Raw genomic sequence first — 22523 nt, forward strand, 5'->3', positions numbered from 1 at the left:
TTATAGACATGAATGAGGGCCCGTCTCTCCTCAAGACTGAACAGGCTCTGTGCATCTTATACAGAGCTCAACCCCGATTAATTTTTTTTTATTATTATTATTTACTACGGCTCTACCCTTCACGTCGCATTCGGGAGAGGGGGAAGCTCTTCCCGCTCCCTCCCAGAGCGGAACTCCCGCCCCGCCGGGCGGTGCCAAGGGCGGAGGCGGTGCCTCGCTCCGACACCCACCCGCCAAGATGGCGGCGCCCGCGGCCCGCCGGGGGAGCTGAGGGAGGGCGCGCGCAGGTAACGCTCCCCCCGCCCGGCCCCGCCTCACGGCCCCCGCTTGCTGAGGCCGCGCTAGTCCCGCTGCCCGCGGCTTCCCGAAGCCCGCTTCTTTCGGCTCCTTGCCCAAAGCCCTCTGCCTCCGGAGTGCCCCGCTCCTCCAGCCTCCCTCCGTCACAGCTCCCCCGCTCGCTCAGTCCCGCCTATGGAGCCGCCTGCTCCCCGTGCGTGCTTCTCCAGCGGCGGGACACCCCCTCCTTGCCCCGGGGCTGAGTGAAATGTGCTGGGCCTCGTCAAGCAATTTCCAGGACCTTAATTCAGCCTCCTGCGTGCTTACTGCGTCTTTCCAAACGTTTTCTGTGTTGGAGGAGGTTTAGATTGGGTATTAGGAAAGGGTTCTTTACCCAGAGGGTGGTCGGGCGCTGGAACAGGCTCCCCAGGGAAGTGGTCACGGCACCAAGCATGACAGAGTTCAGGAAGTGCCTGGACAATGCTCCTGGGCACATGGTGTGACTCTTGGAGCATCCTGTGCAGCGCCAGGAGTTGAAGTCGATGGTCCTTGTGGGTCCCGTGTAGCTGAGGACGTTCTAGGATTTATTTCCCTGTCAGATCAGCCCCTTCTTCCTTGCTTGGCACATCTGCTTGGATAAGATAGTTTTAGGCTCATAATCTGCTCCGTGGAAGACCCACACAGCGCTGAGCTGGAGTGCCCTTAACTGGGGCAGGGCAGGGCACTCTGCTTGTCCTAGTCCTATGCACACAAGCCTGGAAAGGAAAAACAGCTTAGTGACGTGTATTTTGGATTTGATTATCCTCTGTGCCATGCAGCATAGCTTGGCCCAACACATGGCTACCTGACTATTGCATCTTGTGCATGACAGTACCTGGGACACTGCAGGTTGGAAAAGACCTCTGAGATCGAGATGGCTGAACACCACCTTGTCAACCACACAATGGCACTGAGTGCCACATCTGTTCTTTCCTTAAACACCTCCAGGAATGGCCTGGGCAGCCCATTCCAATAACTAATCACCCCATTCTGGGGAGAAGTTCTTCCTGATGTCCCACATAAACCTCCCCCTGTGCTGCTTGAGACTGTATCTTCTCATCCACTAGTCTCCCTTCAGTGAAGCATACTTACATTGTAAATCAGCAATACTAAAATCGGCTTGCATAGGGAAGCACTCCTTTCTGTTGCAAAATAGGTCAGTATAAGTAATACATAAGTAATAAGGAAATAACTAGTAAAAATAACCAAAAATCTTTAGAGTACTGAAATGCTGATTTTGAAATGAGTGTGATGTTATGGAGGGGAAGAGGTTGGAGTCTTCTGAATGACTCGTGCACCGGCACTGGGAATCCTGAGTACAGTCCTGGATTTGTTTTTATTACAAATGAGCAAGATTATGGAGGGTAGCAATAAGAAATTCAAAGCAACGGTGTGACATAAATGAAAAATTGTTTATAAAACCCTGCTTGATAAGTAAGAGAGAAAAGGAGCAATTCTATAGATAGGTAATGAGACAGGCAGCGAGGGTTTGTGTATGCATATATGGTGAATGTTAAAGGAAGCATAACTCCCACTAGCTTGCTGAGGATCTAATTTAGGTGCTATAGCAATTATTTCTACTGATAATGTTTCTACCTTAAAGGAAATGCATAAATAAAATCTTTTCTTATACTGAGTTTCTCTACACTGAGATTTACTGATGTAATTCTGCGAGGAAAATCCTGAACTGACTGAAATAGCTAGTTTGGTACAAGTGTATTGGACTTAATTTAAAAGAAAACAAAGCCAAAAAACAACACCAGGACACCAAAACCAATTGTAGAGGATAGGAAATACTGATGTAAAAATGCCATTAGAAAAAGAAAAGGCAGTCAAGATGAGAAGAAAATCTCAGAGATGAGGTTCCTTTAATGCTGTATTTTGTACTGTAGGAAGTAAAATCAGCAAATATCTTGTTGAGACTGATCCCAAATGTGGAAAATATTTGATCTTTCTCCCATCTGAGTAGCTTTAGAAGACTCTTGAAAGCATTTGAGGAGTTAACTGGATTTTTAACTGAAAAAGAAAGCCCTTGCAAAATAGTTGGATTAGAATATCTGGTTGAAATCTACTAATTATAGTCATCCTCCCCCACTTCTTTTCAGTGATGACAAATTCAGTATTTTTACAGTATAATTTCATCCAACTTCCTCTTCTCTCTGTTTCATTCTGAATTTTTACTAACACCATGTTAGCCATCTTCTATTCAGGCGGTGGAGCTTCTGGAACCTTCAATTAACTGATTATGCCTTTATAGGAGACTGCCAGAATTTTTTGTTATTAGATAAGATATTGGGCACAAGAGTTTTGTTCTGTGCAAAGGCCACAGTTAGATCTCTTGACTAAAAAATACTTTTATAATTCAGACACAGAAATAAAATGCAAGGTCTATGGAAAGCAGCTGAGTACTCCAAGTCAAGTTAAAATAGTTTCATAGCTACCAATTTTCAGTAGAATCATAATAATAATTGAGTTCTTGTTATGTATTGTGGCATGAAATACATATTTTTGTCTTTTCAGATACCATAACCTTAAGAATGCAGTCGGCTTATCAAAGAGTTGGCCTTTGTTCCTCGTGTTTGAAGAAACAACTAAATGGCTTCCTGGGATTAATTAAGTGGCAGAGAAGACTGGTTCCTGCTTGTGTGAGAACTATTTTCAGTGAGACGGGGAAATGGGAAAAAAAATATGGGCTGGAGACAAGAAAACGAGTTGAAAATTGGTGGTTCCCAAGAATCAAGGATCAATTCTGCAGAATTTCAGAGACTGATGTAAGCATTATGAGAAATTTGGGGATTACATGTTTGATATTTTTATTTTCTTTGAGTGAAATTAAGTGAAACTTTCTTAGTACAGGTGGCTTATAATGATTAGATGTGCATTGCATTTCAGGGGAAAATACTTTCACGTAGATTATTAAAAAATGTTAATGAAGTAAATAAACAAAAATAATAAAAAATCCTGAGGAAAAATACAGTGATAGGCAAAGTGTAAATTTGTAATTTTGGGAAGTGTTTAATCAATTCTTTCTTTGCATATTATACAATATTTGGCAATTAATTATTTAAAGTATTAAGCGAAACATCTGTTCATAACTTTCATAAACAATTTTTTCAAGGTTCTGTTCCCAATGTTATGACAAATCTATTGCACTACACCCTGTGACTCACTAAAATCTGTGTTAAGGGAAAAGGATTTTTTAATATTTTCTGGTTTACAGTCTCATAGAAATAGTGAGTGACTTGAAGAAAAACAAAAATTTCCCATGCAATAAAATATCTTTAAAACAATGGTATCTCAGTCTCTGATTCTTTTTGCCTTCACACTTATTCTGTCACAGTAGATAAAAAAAACTTTTGTGGCCCTTTATGTTCTTTTGTTCATCTCCCTTAAAATGTGCCTTTCCTCTGACAAAAAAAAATTCTGTCAAAATGCTGAAGAGAGAAAAGAACTTGCTTTTTCTGGGGAAGAAAACAGATGAAATGGTGTGCACGTATACCTGCAGCAGGCAAAGCATTAATTTAGACTTGTGTATTTGATATACATATATACATAGGAATCATATATAGCATACATATGCTAAGTTCTGAATTGTGTTTTAATGATATTTTTTTATCCTTACAGTTGAAGTAGATTTAATATCTCATATTAAGAGGCAAATAATGTGTATTGCTGCAATAACGTACTCAGATTATTTCTGATTTTGATGTGATTGAACAAAAATGATAAATATTATTTGACAAATACTAATAGTTTAATGCAGAGCAGTAAAAGCTGAAAGATGCCTGTAATTTTTTACTATTAATGTAAGAAAAATAATGTAAGAATTAAGCAAGTATCAGTGATACTTTATACTACCAATGTATCAGTTATGAATTCAATGATAATCAACATGTATTAGGAATAATTGATGTGAGAGAGGATTTGTGATTTCTTTTTAACTTTTGTCATTTTAATTAACCCTTAGTAAATGAACATTTTAGTTTCTTTCATTATGCAAAATATTGCTTGCAAGATGTGTTTGGATCTGATCATGCATATTGAAGTTGAAGAGTTTCCCTTTAGCAGATGTTCATGCAATTGCAAATTATGTAGTCACTCTGGGAGTTACTGCAGTTCAGCTGACAAAAAGCAACTGGCCAGGAGTGAGCTCTGTGTTTGTTGTAGATACAAAGTAAAACATTAATTATTTAAAGTGCTGTGAGAACAATTTAATCTGCTATGTTTTCCTGTTTCTGTTGGGGCAGACTAGGAACACATAGATAATCAGTTGCAGATGCTACAGTGGCAATGGTGCTTTGTTAAGCTTCAGTTAGTTAGGTCAATATAGGTTTTTTGAGTAAAAGTGAATTAATTTTTATAGCATTCAAGTGCCATAGAAGTGTTGATGAGATGGGAGCAAAGTCTAGTAAAGCATCTCCATTTACAGCCCCAAGAATTTGATCCAATGAACTTTGTCAGTGCTCACTTGGATCAGTTCCAGCAGAACTGTGTTCCTCTTCATGGTGTTGTGTAGTATTTATAATGTGCACGTGTATTTATTCAAATGAAATGCTAACTCATGTAGTTACTAGTTTCTAAAAATTTCTTTCTAGAAATCAAGACCAAAATTTTATGTGCTTTCCATGTTCCCATATCCTTCTGGGAAGCTTCACATGGGCCATGTTCGTGTCTACACCATCAGTGATGCAGTAGCTCGGTTCCAGAAAATGAGAGGGATGCAGGTAAGAATAGATCAGTGGTAGTAGGACTGTGTGGGGTTTTTTGTATTTTAAAATCATAATTAATCAGGAAATTAGCATTTTCTAAAATCCATGAAAGTGAAATAGGTGCTGCAGATGTGTAGATAATGACCCATGAAGCTCTGAATATTGAAATTTGAAACTAATTAAAGCCAGTGGCATTCAGAACTCACAGTTGGTAAGAGTTGGTTAGAAGCTACATCAGATGATAACAGTTGATACTGTATGAGGTGCCTGAATCTGCTGATGGGTGGCACTGTGTCACTGAGACCTGTGGGCCACACAGTTTCTGTGAGAGGAGACTGACAACCCTCCTGCCATCTGGGTGGGACCAGGGGTTCTCTGGCAAGAGAAAACAGACCACAGAAACAACTGCTTTTGCCTCTTCTGCTCCTGAGAACCAGTTCATGCCCTTTGTCACACACAGAGGGACAGGACAGCCTCTGTGCCAGCCAGGAGAGAAACCTCTTCTTTTTGTGACTTCTGCAAGTCAGATGAACAGGATTATGTCACATTTTGCATCATGTATGTGTAGCTGAAAGTTTCTGTTCTATAGCATCTGACCCATTGGCTTGCCCATTTCAGCCTTGCTCATACATAAGAAATGTCTTCTGAAGGTGCAGGCCTACAAGGTAGGCTAAGCTTAACTTCCTTGCTACATCTGCAATGAGCAATCCCATTTTTCCTTCCACATTTCTCTGTTACCCGATTTGCCCCATGCCTGCCATAATTTCTCCCTTGCTCCCTTCTGTCTCTGTTAGGTTGAGGGGGTAGCTGAGAGCTTTGTCCCTTCAGTCTGCAGTCGGATCCTGGCTGGCATTCTGCAGTAAAGGCTGGCAAGGTGAAATTTGAAGGATGTAAGGAAGGTGTGGGAGAACTGTGGCCTGAGTGACAGCCATATTACAGAGGAAAGACATTTGGTAGAGGGAAAATATGAAGAATCTGGGAAAACAGTAGGAAGGAGGAATATGGAAAGAGAAGGGAACACAAAGAGTAAAATAGCATAGCAAGGATCTAGGATGACAGGAAGGAGTCTCTCTAATGTACAAGATAGAAGGAACAGCTCAAGAATATAGGTCTCAACCTGAAAAGAGTACAAACAAGGGGGAATTGAGAAAGAATTGATAGTTCTAGTGTGTTAGAACTTAGTGTTACTAAGTGCAAGAAGCATTTCCTGGATTTATCACCGTCCGTGAGACTCTGATAGGTATTGTCACTGCATTATTCAGTGTGCTGTCTTTCCAAATACTATGTGTTTTATGCCAGTGATGAACATACCATGCACTGAATACTTGCTGTTGCTTTACAGACATACATTCTTAGGCTTTTAAAATTGCAGGAAAAAGAAATAACTGCCTTAGATTTTAAACGAGAAAAAATCCCTAGTGTCTGTTATAACATTTACATTTCCTGACTCCTCTGAATGACCAGAACTTGCATGTCACTAAAAAAAATGAGGTAATGAGGCATTTGAAGGGGTGCTTGATTCTTGCTTGATGTTAAGACTGTTGATGAAATGTCATTTCAGGATGTAGCCATCTCTTATCAATAGTAGCAAAGGTAGCCAGTAAATTGCTGTTCAGAAAGATGAAAATTTGCTTCTTCTTGTATTTGTGAAAATAAAGTGAAAATAATTATCTAGATGCAGTAGCATGCTCTAGTTGTAAACTTTTGAATACAAGGTAAGTAAGCACCTTTAATAGAAATATTTGGAGAAAAGTAAAAAGGTAAAATAATTCCAATGAAATGGCAGGAGCCACCATGCAAGCAAGTTTTTATTTCCACGTTTGCCTATTTTTTTCCAGAAAAACTTTTCCAGATTTTTCAAGTCTTTACATCTTGCATTTTAGCATATTTTTATATTTCATATAAAAATTACTTTGAAGAAGTGCCTGTAGAACATGCTGGATTTCTAAAAATACGTGCATCTCCTGTTATGTTAACCAGTTTGAACATCTATTTTTGACTAAAGGTGGGTAGCCAAAGAATTTAACTTTCATTTATGATTAAGAGACATTAAAAATGTCTCAGAGGATTTTCTGAGTACATCAGATTAAGAGACATTGTGTTATTGATGTGCATTAACTTGCTAGAACTTATATTTACCTTAAAAAACTTTTCCCTTATTACCCATGCTAATTTCTCCATCACATAAAATTAGAGTCTGTATAATTGATTTTTTTCTTTGCAATTAATTTATCAGCTCTAAAAGTTCTCTCTGCCATTTTTCATGGTTGTTCAATCTGTCAAAAGTTATTATGATGTTTAAGATATAGTAATGATATATTATAAACCATATATCCCTTGATATATGATATCAGTATTTATATATTTGATATATTCCCTATAAAAATAAATATGCCTCTGTATTCAAGGAATTACTGAAATTCTTTGGTATATAAAAAGAAAGAATGTTCTAGAAACAAAACTGTTAGTATGCATAATTTTGAAGATATTCCATTGATTATCTCTTTCTTTCTCAAAATTTGGCTTTAATATTGCATGTTTGAAAACCTAGGAACTGCTAATTTTTCTCCAGTCAAAAATCTGAGTAGAAGTGAATCCATTTCAGGCATTTAAATGCAAGGTTAGGGTAAGATTTTTGAGCGGTAAAGTTGCTTAAACCTTGCATCCTTCATTTTCCAATTTAAAAAAATGTGCAAGGCAATAAGGAATGTTGGGCTGTTACCATGAAAATTACAGACAAAACCATTCAGATTTACAGTTCCCAGGGAAAGCTGCAGACTGTGATGTATATTTGCTATTTAATAAACAGTGAGGGGAAACTTCTATAGTGTGTATGTAGTTGACAAGAATATGTGATTAAGAGAGCAATTTATGTTGAATAAGGTGGAGGTATTTTTCATAAGGAATGCCTTAGTGAGAAAACAATAAATTAGGTACATATTGATTTAATCTGAACAGGCAAGAATTGGCCCATATTTTGTAATATTTTAGTGAGGATAGGCTAGAATACATTTACAAAGGAATTAGAGGTCTTTTAGACTTTCTTTGGAATGCAATTAAGGTCTGATTTTGTTTCAGTTAAAATATTCTAGAGAGGTAATGCATGCTGAACTGTACAGATATTCCCCAGAAACCTGTACTGCACCAGCATTTTAAGTGTGAAAATACGTTTCAATTGCTCTTTTTCCCACCTTGTTTCTGAAAGAAATACTGCTTCAAAACACTGTAGATGAAAGCATTGTGAAGCATGGTCTTGTTCCAGCACTCTCTCCTCAAGGACTTGTAGGCAGTGCATGGGAAACAAGCTGTCATGCACTTGGACTGGGTTGCTGGATAAATGATTTGTAGAGTACATCTGTTTTAAGATAACTTGTTTACATTTTGATTGCTGAAGATGAAGTTTGAGGTCTCTGCATGGGAAATGTAAGCCATATAGATTATTTAGCATGACTGCACTGAACTGGTCTTTGTGGAATGTATTGAGGGTGACATGTTTCTTGAAGTGCAATTGAAAGGGTTTTTGTGTATGGAGAGTTCTACATGTTATTACAAATATATTTATTATTAAATGCTATGAAAAAGTAATTTATATATTTTAAATTACAAATTTGTAGCTATTAATCAATCAATCCAGAACTATGATGTGTAGTTTCTGGTTGTGTTTACTCTATGAATTTACATGCATGTTGTGAATTCAAATATAGAAGTTTGGTAAGAGGTGGTTTCCTATTCATTATTTGAGAATGCTGTGTAGAAATGATAGAGATATTAGTGGTGATTTTCACTATGGCAGATTTCCAGTCTGCTGTTGCTCTGAGAAAAAGTATTTACCATTATTTTATCATGCCATCAACCCATAACAACATGTCGGATAAATTCCAAAGTAGATAATTTGTGCCTCTCAGAGGACTGAGAATAATTCCCTTAGTGTTCAGTAAACAGAGTGATTCAGTTCAATAGTTCTTGTGATATCTTATCAATGAAACTGGTACCAAAGCAAGGCAGTCACATGTGAGAGTTGAACAGAACTGAGAATAGTCCTTTCTTTAGTCAAATCAGGGTGAAATTCCTGCATGCTAGAATCACACTATACTAATTATTTCTTAATTTGTACTTATATTGGGATGGATTGGATTAGAATATAGTCAGTGAGATTTCAGCAATACCCCTAAATGACTTAAAGAGCATTTTCTTTTAATCTGTAACATCTCTTCTTTTAAATTGGATGTATTTTCATTAATTGTTTTCTGTTTCAGCAGTAAATCTTAATATTTTTGAAATTGCAAAAGTGAATGGCATTGAAGCCAGACAGGCAAGCTTAATTAAAACTCCATAATTAATCATCAGTAGGATGAGTTATTTCAATAGGGATCTGTTTTCTGATCATCACTAGCTGCTGTTCTCCACCTTTTTTTGTGTGAAGCTGTTGTGTCCTTTTGTCAGGTTATTTCACGTGCTATAAATCAAGTAGCAAATATTGGAAGTATTGTGAGTAAATTGAGTCTTATTTCAGTTTTCCTATAACCTGTACTGAAGGTGTAAATGAGCTGACTGTTTCATTTTGAAAGAAAAAGAGAAAATGAGATATAGTTTTAAATGTAATTGTGTTAGAAAAGACTGTGTGAGATTAAGGAGGCAAAAGCCAACTTTGTTCTCAAAATGTATGTGATACTATGTGAATGTTGAATAGCTTCTCATATTTTCTATTTCATGATAATAAAAATAAATGGACATTTTATATTTTTATAGAAATTTGTATGGGTTGATTATTTCGAAAGTGCTTCCTCTAATATGCAGCACTATGTTGCAGAGAAGGATTCAAATACTCCTTTTTAGAATGTACACAATTGTCAAAAATTCCTTATTTTAATCTATTTCCAGATTGAAATATGTGCCTTATCTGCTTGGGGGAATTGTTTGTTTGTTTGATGGTAATTTTTACCTGTTGTGTAATGGTGTCTATTGCCTGTAACAGTTAAAAGAGAATCTAGGCTTCACTCAGGTGAAAGTATTGTATTTAAAGTGTTCTGTAATACCTGTTTACATCAGATATTCAACAAGTTCAGCCCACTGTAGGGAGCCAATGGAAGGAGCACCCATCCTTTCCTATCCCCTCTCAAGCTGCAAATCCTTGCTGTCTCACGTGTATGTGATTACACAATTGCAAGATCCATAATGGAGCTAGAGGTGTTTTTTGGCAGTTTTCTGGAACATGTAATCATGGATTGCCTGTTTTGTCAGCCTTTTTTGGTTAGTTCATGTCGAATGTGTCATGGGACTCTAAGTAGGGATAGGAATGTAGATTTCACTGTTTCAATTCAAACGACTAATTTGTCAGCAATCCTCTTAATTTTCATTTCTGGTAATATTTTATTGCGCATTCTCTGAATTAAATATATTTATTTGCAGGCCTTTCTGATTCTCCTGTCTTTCTTAGAATTTAGAATGCATTCATCTGAGTGTAAGAGGACATGTCAGCTCCCTGGTCATAGTTCTGAGACATACTGAGCGTACATCAGGAGAGCAAACACGTTCTTTGTGTCCTGGAAGAAAATTTCACTGAATCACCAGTCCTGGTTATATTGATGGAGGCTTAGAACTGAGTGTTATGAGATCATTGTCAGCTCTGTGTTGTATAGTACACTGATCACACACATCTCACCTACTGATGTCGGTGTGATGAGCTGATTGTTACAGCAGTGAATTGAAGAAAATGCTCTGAGAGGAAGAGCTGAGATCTCAGCATTGAATCAAGGGAGTTTCTGTGCCTTCGTCCCCTTGGTCCCACAGTAGCTCAAAGAGCTCTAGCCATTGCTAACAACAGATGTTTGACCATGCTGTCAAATGATTCTTAAAAGTGCTTCAAGCAAGAGTCTTTGAGATCTAAATTTTTTCAAGATGCAGCTGTTTTAAATTTGTTCCCAAAAAGACCACTCTGTGTGGTAGTTACCGAGCACTTTTGTTCCCCATGCACTATTTAATCATTTCCTTGTAATGTTCTATGCTCCCATGCAAGCCATGTTAAGTAGTAGAAAATGCAAGTGTTTCATATTGGGTCCTGCCTGATTGTATGAACTTCCAAGGATCTGAAGTTATGCCACGTGTGTTCAAGATTAACCTGGGAGTTTTCAGCATGAGGAGTTCACCTGTCCACTTCATTGTGAGGATAAACAACAGCTGCCTTTTGTGACTGCACTGCTTTCTGCCATTGTAAAATGGCTGAAACTGCAGCTTGCTTCTTTTACCTGGTGTAGGCACCCTTAGGCTTATGCAGCCTCCTGCTTAACAAGATACTGTCATTATTTGTTTTTCTTTCTACTTGAGACTTAGAGGAAGTATTGTCTGCATAGAGAAGTGATGCTTGGAAGAATGGTTACTGCAGTGAGCAGAATAGATCCCTCAGGTGTATAAGGTTTAGAGGTTGCTGTTGAAAGCAATCAAGTCAGCATACAAGAAAGTGGATTACTTGTTTTTCTTCTGCTCATCTGTGGTGCTAGAGAAAGCAGCCATTTTCTGCTAGTTAGAGCCAGTGACAAACCCATTGAAGAGCTACAAGGAATAACTCTTTGGTCTTCGAAACTGCTTTCCATTCTTTTCTTCCTATGTTAAATTTGTTTTGAACAGTCAAACTGTCCTTTTTCCTTTGTGCCAACTTTTGACATGTTACTTGCATATTTTCTTCTCTTCTTCCATTTGTGTTCAAATTTTTATGTTGAATAAGTAGAGTTAAGATGTAATGTCAAATGCTGTGTGGAGATTATGGCATTTTTGCTGCAGATTACAGCCAGAAGGAGCTGACCTGTTGTTTAGACAAATGCATTTCACAAACCTTTCAAATGCATTCATGGTAGAGAAGTAAAAGAGACAATAAACTTGAAATCATTTTCTAAAGCACTGTGCATGTTACATTCATCTCTATAGCAACTACATAAATAGATCTATCCTGGAGGCTAATTTGAGGATATTTTAAATGTCTCTTTAAATTCCATTTTCTGATTGAAACTTGAATTAGCATACTTCTTCAGACCTTTAACTTGAGGAATGCTATTGGTCGTTAAATTGAACTTTTGAATGTGAAGAGTGAATATGATATTTTTGATAAATGCTAGAATTTGGAAGATCTATGTGCAGGTTACTCCTTCCAGCTCTGATGGTACAGTGATACACATGAATTGTCTGGTGCATCTGTCATCCCTTTTGGGGAGTCTGTAGCTGGTAGTGAAGTTGTTTTTTCCACATCCTTTTGCTCAGGAGCATGAGAAATGAGACTGTGCCTTGCATTTGGCTGCCTGTCTGTATCCAGGAGATCAGCAGCAGTCAAATTTTACAAAAATTAACCAAGAGTGATTTTTTTCTTATCTCACTTAATGTGCATCTACCTGTAGTAAGAGAAGGCATTTGTAGGAATGTAAAGGCAGGGCATTAGTCTCGGGCATTTAAATAGAGAAAATATCTACTAGACATGGAATAAAAATCTGTTTTCTTCATCACATCTGTCCAGAGATAGGTTGTCAGCAATAGTAGTGGTCAAAAAGAACTGAGCTGCATATTTTAATGTGTCCATAAAAATTCTGTTGATATTTATAGCTTATGTAAAGCATAGCTTTGTTTGGTTTTTTTTTTTCTTTAATACTAATAGTTTTCACTGGTGTGTTGATGGTCAGGGAGGGGAAGGGCTGGGCAGAGGTGTGCTTCAATGGGATGTTGAGAAGTGGTTTGGGCTCCAGATGACATTTCCCATGTAAACTCCCCCTTCTGTATACGAGGAAATAGGCAGTTAAGACTCATAATTTCTGGTACTATGGTGTGAGTAACAATAGTTTGCCTGGTAGTTAGGGAAACTTTGTAACACGAAATAGCATTTCAATTTCTGTTAGATTTAGACATCAAAAATGTGCAGTGCAGGGGCCCTTATTGGGCTCGATCACAGATGGTCACAAGTGAACACCTTTGGTTTAAGTTGCTGCATCAGTGGAGTAAAGATAGACAGCAGGTTTAGTTTTAGATCAGTACCAAAAATGAGAGTGCTGAAGAGTCACATCTATTAAATCCTGTTGCTTCTTCTCTGCGTTGGTGCCTAGGGCATCTTTATAAACACATCTATAAAATATTTTTTATGAAATACTACATTAAGTCAAAAGATTGGAAAGTGGTGGCAAAGAAGAATAAAAATAATTCAAAGCAGTGACAAAAGTAGCTCTTATGCTTCCAAAATAAGCAGATTTTTCTGATAGAGATATATTATGAGATTAGCATGGTTGAGATTGCTTTTTTTATGTCTCGTTTGCTTATATGCCACTAAGAAACATGTTCTTTGTATAAATGGATACTTTAAGGGGTGAAAATTTTGATTTCTTACAACTTGTAAAATGTTAGTCGTGTTTTGCTATTGTTAAACTTGTGTAATTTTAATCATGATTATTGAGTTTACAGCATATTTGTAGTTTAAGAAATAGAATTGGCTTTATCAGGTATCCAATATATATGTGTTTAATGACAGCATCTTAAGTACTGGACTTTCTTTCCTTGATCATTAAACAGGTTTTTGAATACTTACAGTATTACTAGATTGTTTTTCTAAATAATGTGCATGTTAAGAGGAAAAATAAATCTCTATTTCAACAGAGATTATCTATTGTATTTTTTAGTAAACTTTTTTCCCCACCTTTATTTATTTGTGGTCATGAAATAACAATTTGTCAGTCTGTAGTCTGTATTTGCAAAAGATATGTCAGTAAAATTTGACTAAAACTGCTTTTCCTCATCTTCTTAATTTTATCTGATGAATTCAGTATTATTGTAGGGTATTTTTCTTGTATTTTGGTTTTTAACACAAAGTAAAAAAATAGTAGGCTATACCTCAGTCATAGTTGTAAAACTGGTGGTTCAATTATTTTTACTTAACATCTTGTACTTTAGAATGAATATTTGGTTCTGTGCAGTGGTAGCATCAACTGCTGACTTTTATCACAAACTTACAGAGAGTTGTTTTATGTCATTGTCAACCTTTTATTGAAATAGTCATGAGAGTTTATTGCATTAAATTTAAATACTTTAAATTCCCTCTAATATCTCATTGTAGGTAACAAGTGCACTTCAAAACTGGCAATAGTTGGCAGGTTTGGAAGAATTTCAGTTTAGACAAAGCAAATGCTGGGATTCCAAGCACTGTTCATTATTCAGAGGCCTCTGTGTTGCTGATGCCATTCCAAAAAGTTGCGTAACACTGGGATTTTTGGTTTTGCTGACAGGTAATAAATCCGATGGGATGGGATGCGTTTGGTTTACCAGCAGAAAATGCTGCAGTTGAACATGGCCTTCACCCTGCAAGCTGGACACAAAGGTGAAATGAATTGAAATATGACATTTTCTTTGTGAATATCTGTACTGTGGTCCCCAAAGATCAACAAAACAGAGCAAAACTAACATAGCAGAAAGATGGTACAGGAGACCAAGGTTATTTGACAACATTTTATAGGACTGTGCAGATGACTCTGTTTTGAAAGATAAATATATTGGGATGATTTTCAAGGTTTTAATCTTAATGGATTTGAAATTGGAAAATGCTAGAATATCAAAAGAGAAGCATTTCCCAAACACACAAACCAGTAGGTGTAAATAAATCAGAATTTCATTATGGTGAAGTAAATCTTAGTATAGAATACACAGTAGAAATTTATAGCAATTATTGTAGAAATTCACCAGCAATTTTTTGTACCATGTGAGAGAGGGAGGAGATAGTTGGGGTTTTTTGAGACTGGATCTTGGAAAGTGCTAAGCTGCCATTATTGCTGCTGATTTCTGGGAACATTTTTGGCTTTGGACTGCAGAATGGGGTGTTATGTTCTCCTAATATTTTTCTAAAATGAGTAAAAAGTTATACAAGTAAACAGTTTCTAAAAATTATTTAGAAACCAGTCTTCCTAAGTGAAGTTGTTTGTTGTACTCTGGGTGCAGTAATCCATCTATGGTATCTTTATAGACCTTGATCCATTTCCTTCTTTGATAATACTGTTTCTTTGGGTTTTGTTCCTGTTTCTGGCCCCATTTTAAGATTCTTTATAATCTTCCAACTAAAGTATTGTAATATTAAATACTTGGAATACTCAATTATTCAGCACTGCAAGTTTTTCCTGGATCAGAATGAAATGCTTGGGTTTAGGGCTGTCAACTTAGCCACTCTGGGAGGATAGATATTACTTTATCTGACAGAATGTATTTTAGCAGAAAAAGGTAGAAGTCCCTAAAAAAATTTAATCCATTTTACAGTATGTGAATGAATTCCCACCAAGTCACTAATTAATATTGTGTAATTGTGGGTATTTTGGTAAAGTGTATTTAATACATTTTCAAATTAAAGCTTCACTTTATATCCTGATGTATCTTACTTTACATTTATAATACAATCTGTTCAGGGCAGCATCTAATCTGACAGGTCATAGATGATTAATGTTTATCTATGGTGATGCTGCCATAGATAGTAGAAGTTTTGTAGTTCCTTGTCACCTCTCAGGATACACGCTTCCACCACCTCCTTTGCACTGGCTTAGCTGGTTTTGTAGGCCACAGTTTTGGTTTGATCAGCCTGTTGATCAGAAGGAAGAAAGAAAACTGTTGGGGTCTTTTTTTGAGAATTTTTGTATGGCATATCTTCACCTGAATAGGTAAGCTGATTCAGGTCATTCTACAGCCACACGATCACCAAAGCCACAGCAAAATACAGCCTGGCTAGCATGGCCAGAATAGAGCAGGATTAAGCTGAAAGTAGAAGTGTCCCCTACTGCATTGAGATTTAAGAGGGCCCTTTGACTCAATCGCAGTAAAGATAATCAAAAGTAGTAAGAAATGGTGCTTGAGTAATGCTTCCTTCAAACTGCAGTGCTGTATTTACTTTTAAGTTGCATTCAAATCTAGAGAAAAAAATATATTGCCTCATAGATAGCCATGGAAATTGGACCAGAATACATTAGGGACTTTTAAAATTATTATATGAGTATTCTGACAGTTCTGGGTTTTACTGCTGGTGAGATCATAGTGTTTAGAAGTTAACTAGTGCTTTTGATTTCTCAGAACTCTATAAGCACCAGATTTTTTATATGCTCACATTAGAAATATCTTAAGCTAATAATTTTTAATTTATTATCATTGTTTTGCAGTAATATTCAGCACATGAGGAAACAGTTTGATGCACTAGGTCTGTCCTTTACATGGGAAAGGGTAAGATTTTCTTTTTAAAATGGATACTGTTTTATTTTATTGTATGATGCAGCATTGAGACCCATGGAATTTCGCTGTTTTACATATGACAATACAAGCATCTTTGGAAGTGACCAGTTTAAGTTGTTAAACTGTCATATTTAGCTTTTTATCAGATTTCCCTAATTTATGACATGCTGATATAATCTGATAACATCAGTGTGTAGGGGAATCTTTAAAGTAATTTTGATTTTGTATTTGCTTTTTCGTCTCTTTGAACTATCAATTTTCTGTATTAGAAATAAGGCAATAAACATATATTTATGAAACAGCAATGCTTTTGTGCTAAGGTATGTGGTTTTTGAGGAGTGCTGTTTTCAATGCATATGTCAAGCGTTTAAAGATAGTAAATTGAAATGATGGCTCGGTTATGTTATTACAAATTTTGAAGTATAAGCCTGCATTTTCATGGATGTTCATATCAAGATCATTTTGGAAACCAGAAATTTTATGTAAAACACTAATGATTGACAATCAGGTGTTCATCTTAAAAAACTTACCAAATACAATCAGACATAAGATAATGTCATTTTCCAGCTAAAAAAGAAATTAGTGTTTGAAGCGATTATGAGATTATTGGATTTACCAGTGAATGAGAGTCAGTCACTTCCTTTATATTCTCAGCAATAACTATTGCTTATCACCTTAATGTGATTTTGAATAGAGTGATGGAGATGTTAATCTTGGATTTTTATGGCAGTATTGTAGATCCGAAAATGAAAAGCATTCATTTTCTGACAGTCTGAGACATGCCATCTGTTTTCTTTAATCGTGGAGGTGAAGTTGTTTATTTGTATGTCGTGCATCTAAAAAAACATTTTGTTATGTCTCATATATGAAAGGATTTTTCAGTAAAGCCTTTAAAATAAGATTTAAGTTTTCTTGGTAGCTAAAAAATTTGCACTGAGAATAAGAGATTTGTTGAGGAAACTTCATTGCACACATTCTTGACATCTAATGTTTAAAGTTGTTGATATCTCAGAGGTTGTCTGTATGTATAGTGCAGCAATCCTTGAAAACAGTGGATCCAATGTGTTATGGAACTGTGTTATGGAACATACACATGTACACACACATACGAGTTCAATGAAACAGGTTGCATTTCAAGAATATTGAGAAAATTAATCTCTTGTGTATTAACTTCTGTTTTGGCCCTTCTGTCCTGAAGAACAGATGGAAAACTGGCAGTATTGAAAACTATGGCAAGAAGTATAAGTACACAGGGAAAAATAATTAGTCATCTCTATGCTTATTTGAGAGTTACCTTCACTAGTAAGCTTACTAGTAAAGTAAGAAATGCCTACTTACTAGTAAACTGTGTTTTGGTTAATGGATTTCAGGAGTCTCTGAATACTTGTGGAAAGAGCTTTGATACTCTATTACTAACTCCATTTATACTGCTGTGTAACTAGAATGCTCTAGGGACATGTAGTTGGTGTTTTTGAAAAGTAAGATTTTAAAACAGCTGGAAAAGGTTCCATGAAAGACAATACATTTTAGAGTTTTCACTTCTTAGCTTATGAGTTTTGTTTTACCTGTAAAGCATGCCCTAATAACTGAAGTAAGAGTAAGCTAAATGGTAACAAAAGAAAAGTTATGTTTATTAATTGCAAAAAATTCATGATGCCCAAGATATTATGTGACTTCCAAATGCACAGATGTTTGAGCTGGCCGTGAAAGAACAACCTGTGGAAATTGAAGGGCTAAGCTGTGGCAGGGTGTTTTACAGGCTGATAAAGCCTGCTTCTGTGCAGGGCTCATTAGGCTGGGCAGATCATCTTACTGCCTCAGCTGTGCTGTACTGCTCCTGGGCTAGCTCAAGTGTCTTTGCACAGAAAAGCACTGTGCTGTGCAAGTGCTTCTCTTAAAAGTGAGCTATTTGAGGTAAGGAGTATTTTTTTAATAGTATTCTATACTGGTATGGCTCTAAATCAGTGGCTTACAAAATATTGTGACACTGCAAAAGATCCACTAGTATTAGTGATTTCTGTAAACAATCCAAGAAAAACAGATTTGTTATGGATTGATCTAATTAACCAAGACAAGGGCCTGTTTTAAATTTAATTTCATTGGTGTTGCATAAATCTACCCTTTTATTGTGCTCCTGCATTGTGCTTACCAAATAATGCTGAAGGGAACCCATTCACCTTACTTAGGTCCTTATTTTGGTGTGTGGTGAATTGCCTTTTTAAAGTGTGAACCTTTTATGTTAACTTTCTCTGTCCTCTGTGGCCAGCTTAGAGTGTACACTCAGATGATGGGAAGAAAACTTACATTTTACCTATGGTAAGGGAGAAGTGGAAAAAAGGAAAAAAAACCATTTTGAGTACTTAGTGCATATAGCTGTCCTAAAGACTTTGCCTGCTTACAAAGTCACATCTGGTGGACAAGATATTTGTGTCCAGGAATATGAAGACTGGTTAAATCTCATCGCTTGATAAAATGATTATGAACAAATCCCAGTGCACCTGCAATACCAGAAATTTTCTTTTATTTTTCTTTGGGGTTTTTTTCATTGTTCTCTCTGTCTTACGAATCAAAATATGCAGGTATTTCTGTGTTGTAGCTGTCAGTGAACTTACTTATCTAGTAAGATATCATAAATAAGACTTTATTAAAAGCTAATTAGATTATTTCATCAGGTTACAAAGACTGAAACTCTAAAACTGCTCTCCTAAACAGAAAATCTATGCCAATGGAAAATTAAATTAAATGCATAAGATAACTCTGTAACTACTTTGCCTTAGAATAGTTTTAAATATTAATGATTATGAGATTTTTTTTTTTACCTGAAACATGGAGGTATTTTAAGTCCCTCAAGTTAAAAGTATTATATTTGTAAATCACTTTGAAAATGGTCTGATTTTGGGGAGAGATTTATTTAAAAAATCAATAAATAAGAGAACATTTCTATTCTGAACATTTATGTTTCTCAGATTGAAGGTTGAAAAGCTGATGTTTGAGCATGGAAAAAAATGTCTCTAAGAGACATTAGAAATACATGGAAAATTTTAAAATCCCCTACATTATGTTTTGGTTTTAAGATAACTATAATCTGAGCTTTCCTGATGATCAGATTTTTCAAAAAGACCACCCCTGACAGTAGCAAACTACCTGTCACTTCTTTGAAACATGATTTTCAGGGGAATTAGGCAATATAATTTTCAATGATTCATATCATCAGCAACAGAAGATGAAGAGCATATAGCATTTTTCCTTTATTTTATTTAGTAGTGTCATCAGACCAAGTGTGTGTTCCCAGGAAACCATCAGTTCACCACTGTTATTATCAATCTATAACTTCCTCCTAGAAAGTAGCTCATTCTGGGAAGGCTTTTTAGTAATTTCAATTTCTGCCTTCCAAGTGGCTTTTTTTTTTGCATGAGACTAATGTTCCCTGCCTGCTCTGTACATTAAAAAAAAAATTAGATCTTTGCTTGATTTTCTTTGTGCAGATAATTTTCTATTTAGTTTTGAAGTTATCATTTGCATTTGCTGCCTAAGCATGCATAAAACCAACAGTAGATAGATTATTGCCTATGAGATTTTTTTTCTTATCCCTGTGCCATTGATAATCAGTGACCCTATTATAATTAATTTTTTTTTTTAAAAAGGGTACTTTTTTTTTTCAGAAAATATATTCATGCTCCAAAATGTAGGCACTGTATGACATTTCTATTCATAGCTAATAAAGCATAAAACTAAGAGCCTTTAAAATACAAATATTAAAATTAATTTAGAAATGTAGGTTGGTATAGCTCTAAACCTCTGAAAATAATATAATTATACTTCTAGATGAGGTGGTGCATGCTCTTGAAAACCAAAATAGGCAGGTAATTGATTAAAGACTGTTTTATCTTCCCAAATAGATTTTGAAAAAAATCCATCCAGACTTTTTCTTCTTATCCCCCTTTAAAGAGGTGAAACATGCCTGTCTTCTTAGCATAAGACTGTGCTAAAATAAATTTATTATTAGTAAACTAGGAAATTACTTATCTCCAGCCTAGTTATATGTTATTCATAAAGCCTGGTGGATCTTAAAAAAAAAATATCTTTTCATGCAGGCTATAAATATTACTTTCATTTTTAAAAAATAGCTTGAAAGTAGCTTGGAGTTGTAAACTTCTTTAAAATACAAGCTAAAACAAGTAATAAGGTCATAATAGAAAATTGTCAAAAAGGAGCAGATTTAGGACAAATAATGAATTTTAAAACAAGGCATTTAAAAGTTTTTCTTTTATTAAACACCCAGATTGAGTTGTTGCTTTTTGTGTTTTTTTAGTGCAGGATTCTTTACTATTGGTTACTCTTATTTTTGGTAGCTGAAAGGGACTCTTTAGATTAGATTTTATAATAGTGAATGGGTTTTTGACCTTTGCATGGATCCATGTATTCCCAAATTGCAGTGATATCAAATCCAGATTGTAATACCACCATTTAATCTGTAACTGACAATTTATTTGCAAAAATAAACAAGTAAGAAACCCCTCTGGTATGGTATTTGTTAGGAACAAATTATTGTGCTGCAATAAATGGATTAAACAAGGTAGTTTTTGATAAGGATAGATGTCTTTCCTATGCCTTGCCAGTATCTGCTCTTTTAAAAGCAAGCCACTTTTATAGGTGATTTATGCTAATTGTTGTAATGAATTCTTTTAATGAATGAGTGTCATTCCTGTGGGAATAAGGAACAGTCACCAATGGCAAAGATACATTTTAGTGAGAGTATCTGTTTAAAGCTGACAAAAGTAAAAAGCCAAATGGATGGGGGGAAGAGGGAGATGCTTTCCCTCCCAATTCATATTACCTTTTGAAATACTGAGGTGATGGGTGATCACTAAATCTGTCACAGAGCACTGAAGAGCGCATGCAGTGGACAGCTGAGCAGCATCTTACGTATTTTTAGAAGAGTTCAATTTTTGTAGGTATTTTATTTTTGTGAAAAATATGGTAATATGCTGTTATATATATTCACTGTACGGTTTTATGATATGGGGTTCTATGTGTGTGCTGTTACACCAGCGCTCAGATTGCAAATGAGAAGCAGAAATGTACAGTTTGTGGCAGGCTATAGCAGCTCCAGCATGCTATTTTTTAACCCTATTGTAAACTCTTTTGTGTATTTCTGAGTTAAGATAGTTCTGTTAATGTTCTGCGGATCTTTGTCTTGCTTATAGAGTAAAAATAGAGAAGTTAACATTCTCTTTAATTTAAGCGTGCTGGCAGCCTAATGGAAACTTTTTACCAGACATCATTCATTTAATCAAGGTCAGTAACTGGAATACACAGAAAATTATTTATAAAAGTAAATCTTACTGTGTTAAATGGTAGGGGAAAAAACCCACCAAATCACATTTCAAGATTGGCAAGAGTTTGCTGGCTTGTCTTCAGGAGCTCATTTCAGTTGGTAGTGATGCAATTTTTCTTTCTTCATTAACTTGAAATGTTACTCCAAACCTTCATGGTTATAAAGTTAAATTCTGAGCTTGAGTGATCTTTTTGCATCTCAGTGACCACACAGCAGATTTTTTTTTGTTGTTTGTTTGGTTTTTTTTTTTGTTTTTTTGTGTGATGCAGTCTGCTGCATTTCTTTCTAAGAAATGTCTATTTACTCCTTGTGAGAGAACATATACATGGGATTCTATTCCCAGGAGTTAGCTTGTATCTTGTAGTTTGAGCTTGCATGGCTTGTAACGTGCTTGCTTAGATTGGGAAATATAATCCTTTTGTTTCAGTTGATACATATCTGCCCTTCAGGGTCAAAAGGACAAATCTTCATTCACTATTCTATTTTTATTTGACAGCTCACTTTTGTTGTCCTATCTACTTGCCTATTGCTCACATAATCTTATATTGTACTGAAAGCAATTGAGTCTCTTCTTTTGTGTGTCTGATACTCCAGTGATGAAACTGTTTCCTGTACTGGCATCACACTGGCACGAAAACTGTTTTCACTGTGTGAAAAAGCAGGGGGGGAACTCTTAAATGTGCTTAGTTGCAGAGATGGAAATCAGGTTTTTTTATCAGATTTTTTTCAGTGCAGAGTAAAGGGTTTTAATCAAGCAACTGTTTTTCATTACTAGGTCTTCACATGCTGAGCTGAAAACTTGCCATTAAATGTCTCTTTTTGATCTTGAAAGCCTCTTATACATACTTTTGAGGCACATTTATTCAAAGGTCATATTAATTGTTAAAAGTAATGTTTCAGCACCAGAATATAAAGTTCTAAACAACTAGAATAAA

At 36.0% G+C, this 22523-nt stretch overlaps 1 protein-coding gene across 1 annotated transcript in view; it reads left to right on the forward strand.

Moving 5' to 3' along the window:
* Positions 1 to 200: 200 nt before the first annotated feature.
* LARS2 (leucyl-tRNA synthetase 2, mitochondrial) overlaps positions 201 to 22523 on the forward strand; it is an 81922-nt gene continuing 59599 nt past the window's right edge. The window contains exons 1-5 of the mRNA XM_079302569.1: positions 201 to 287; positions 2836 to 3086; positions 4911 to 5039; positions 14276 to 14367; positions 16181 to 16241. Coding sequence (XP_079158695.1) covers positions 2853 to 3086; positions 4911 to 5039; positions 14276 to 14367; positions 16181 to 16241 — 516 coding nt within the window. The 5' untranslated portion in view covers positions 201 to 287; positions 2836 to 2852. The remainder of the gene's footprint in view (positions 288 to 2835; positions 3087 to 4910; positions 5040 to 14275; positions 14368 to 16180; positions 16242 to 22523) is intronic.

This window comes from Erithacus rubecula (genome assembly GCF_903797595.1).
Source record: "Erithacus rubecula genome assembly, chromosome: 3".
Lineage (NCBI taxonomy): Eukaryota > Metazoa > Chordata > Aves > Passeriformes > Muscicapidae > Erithacus > Erithacus rubecula.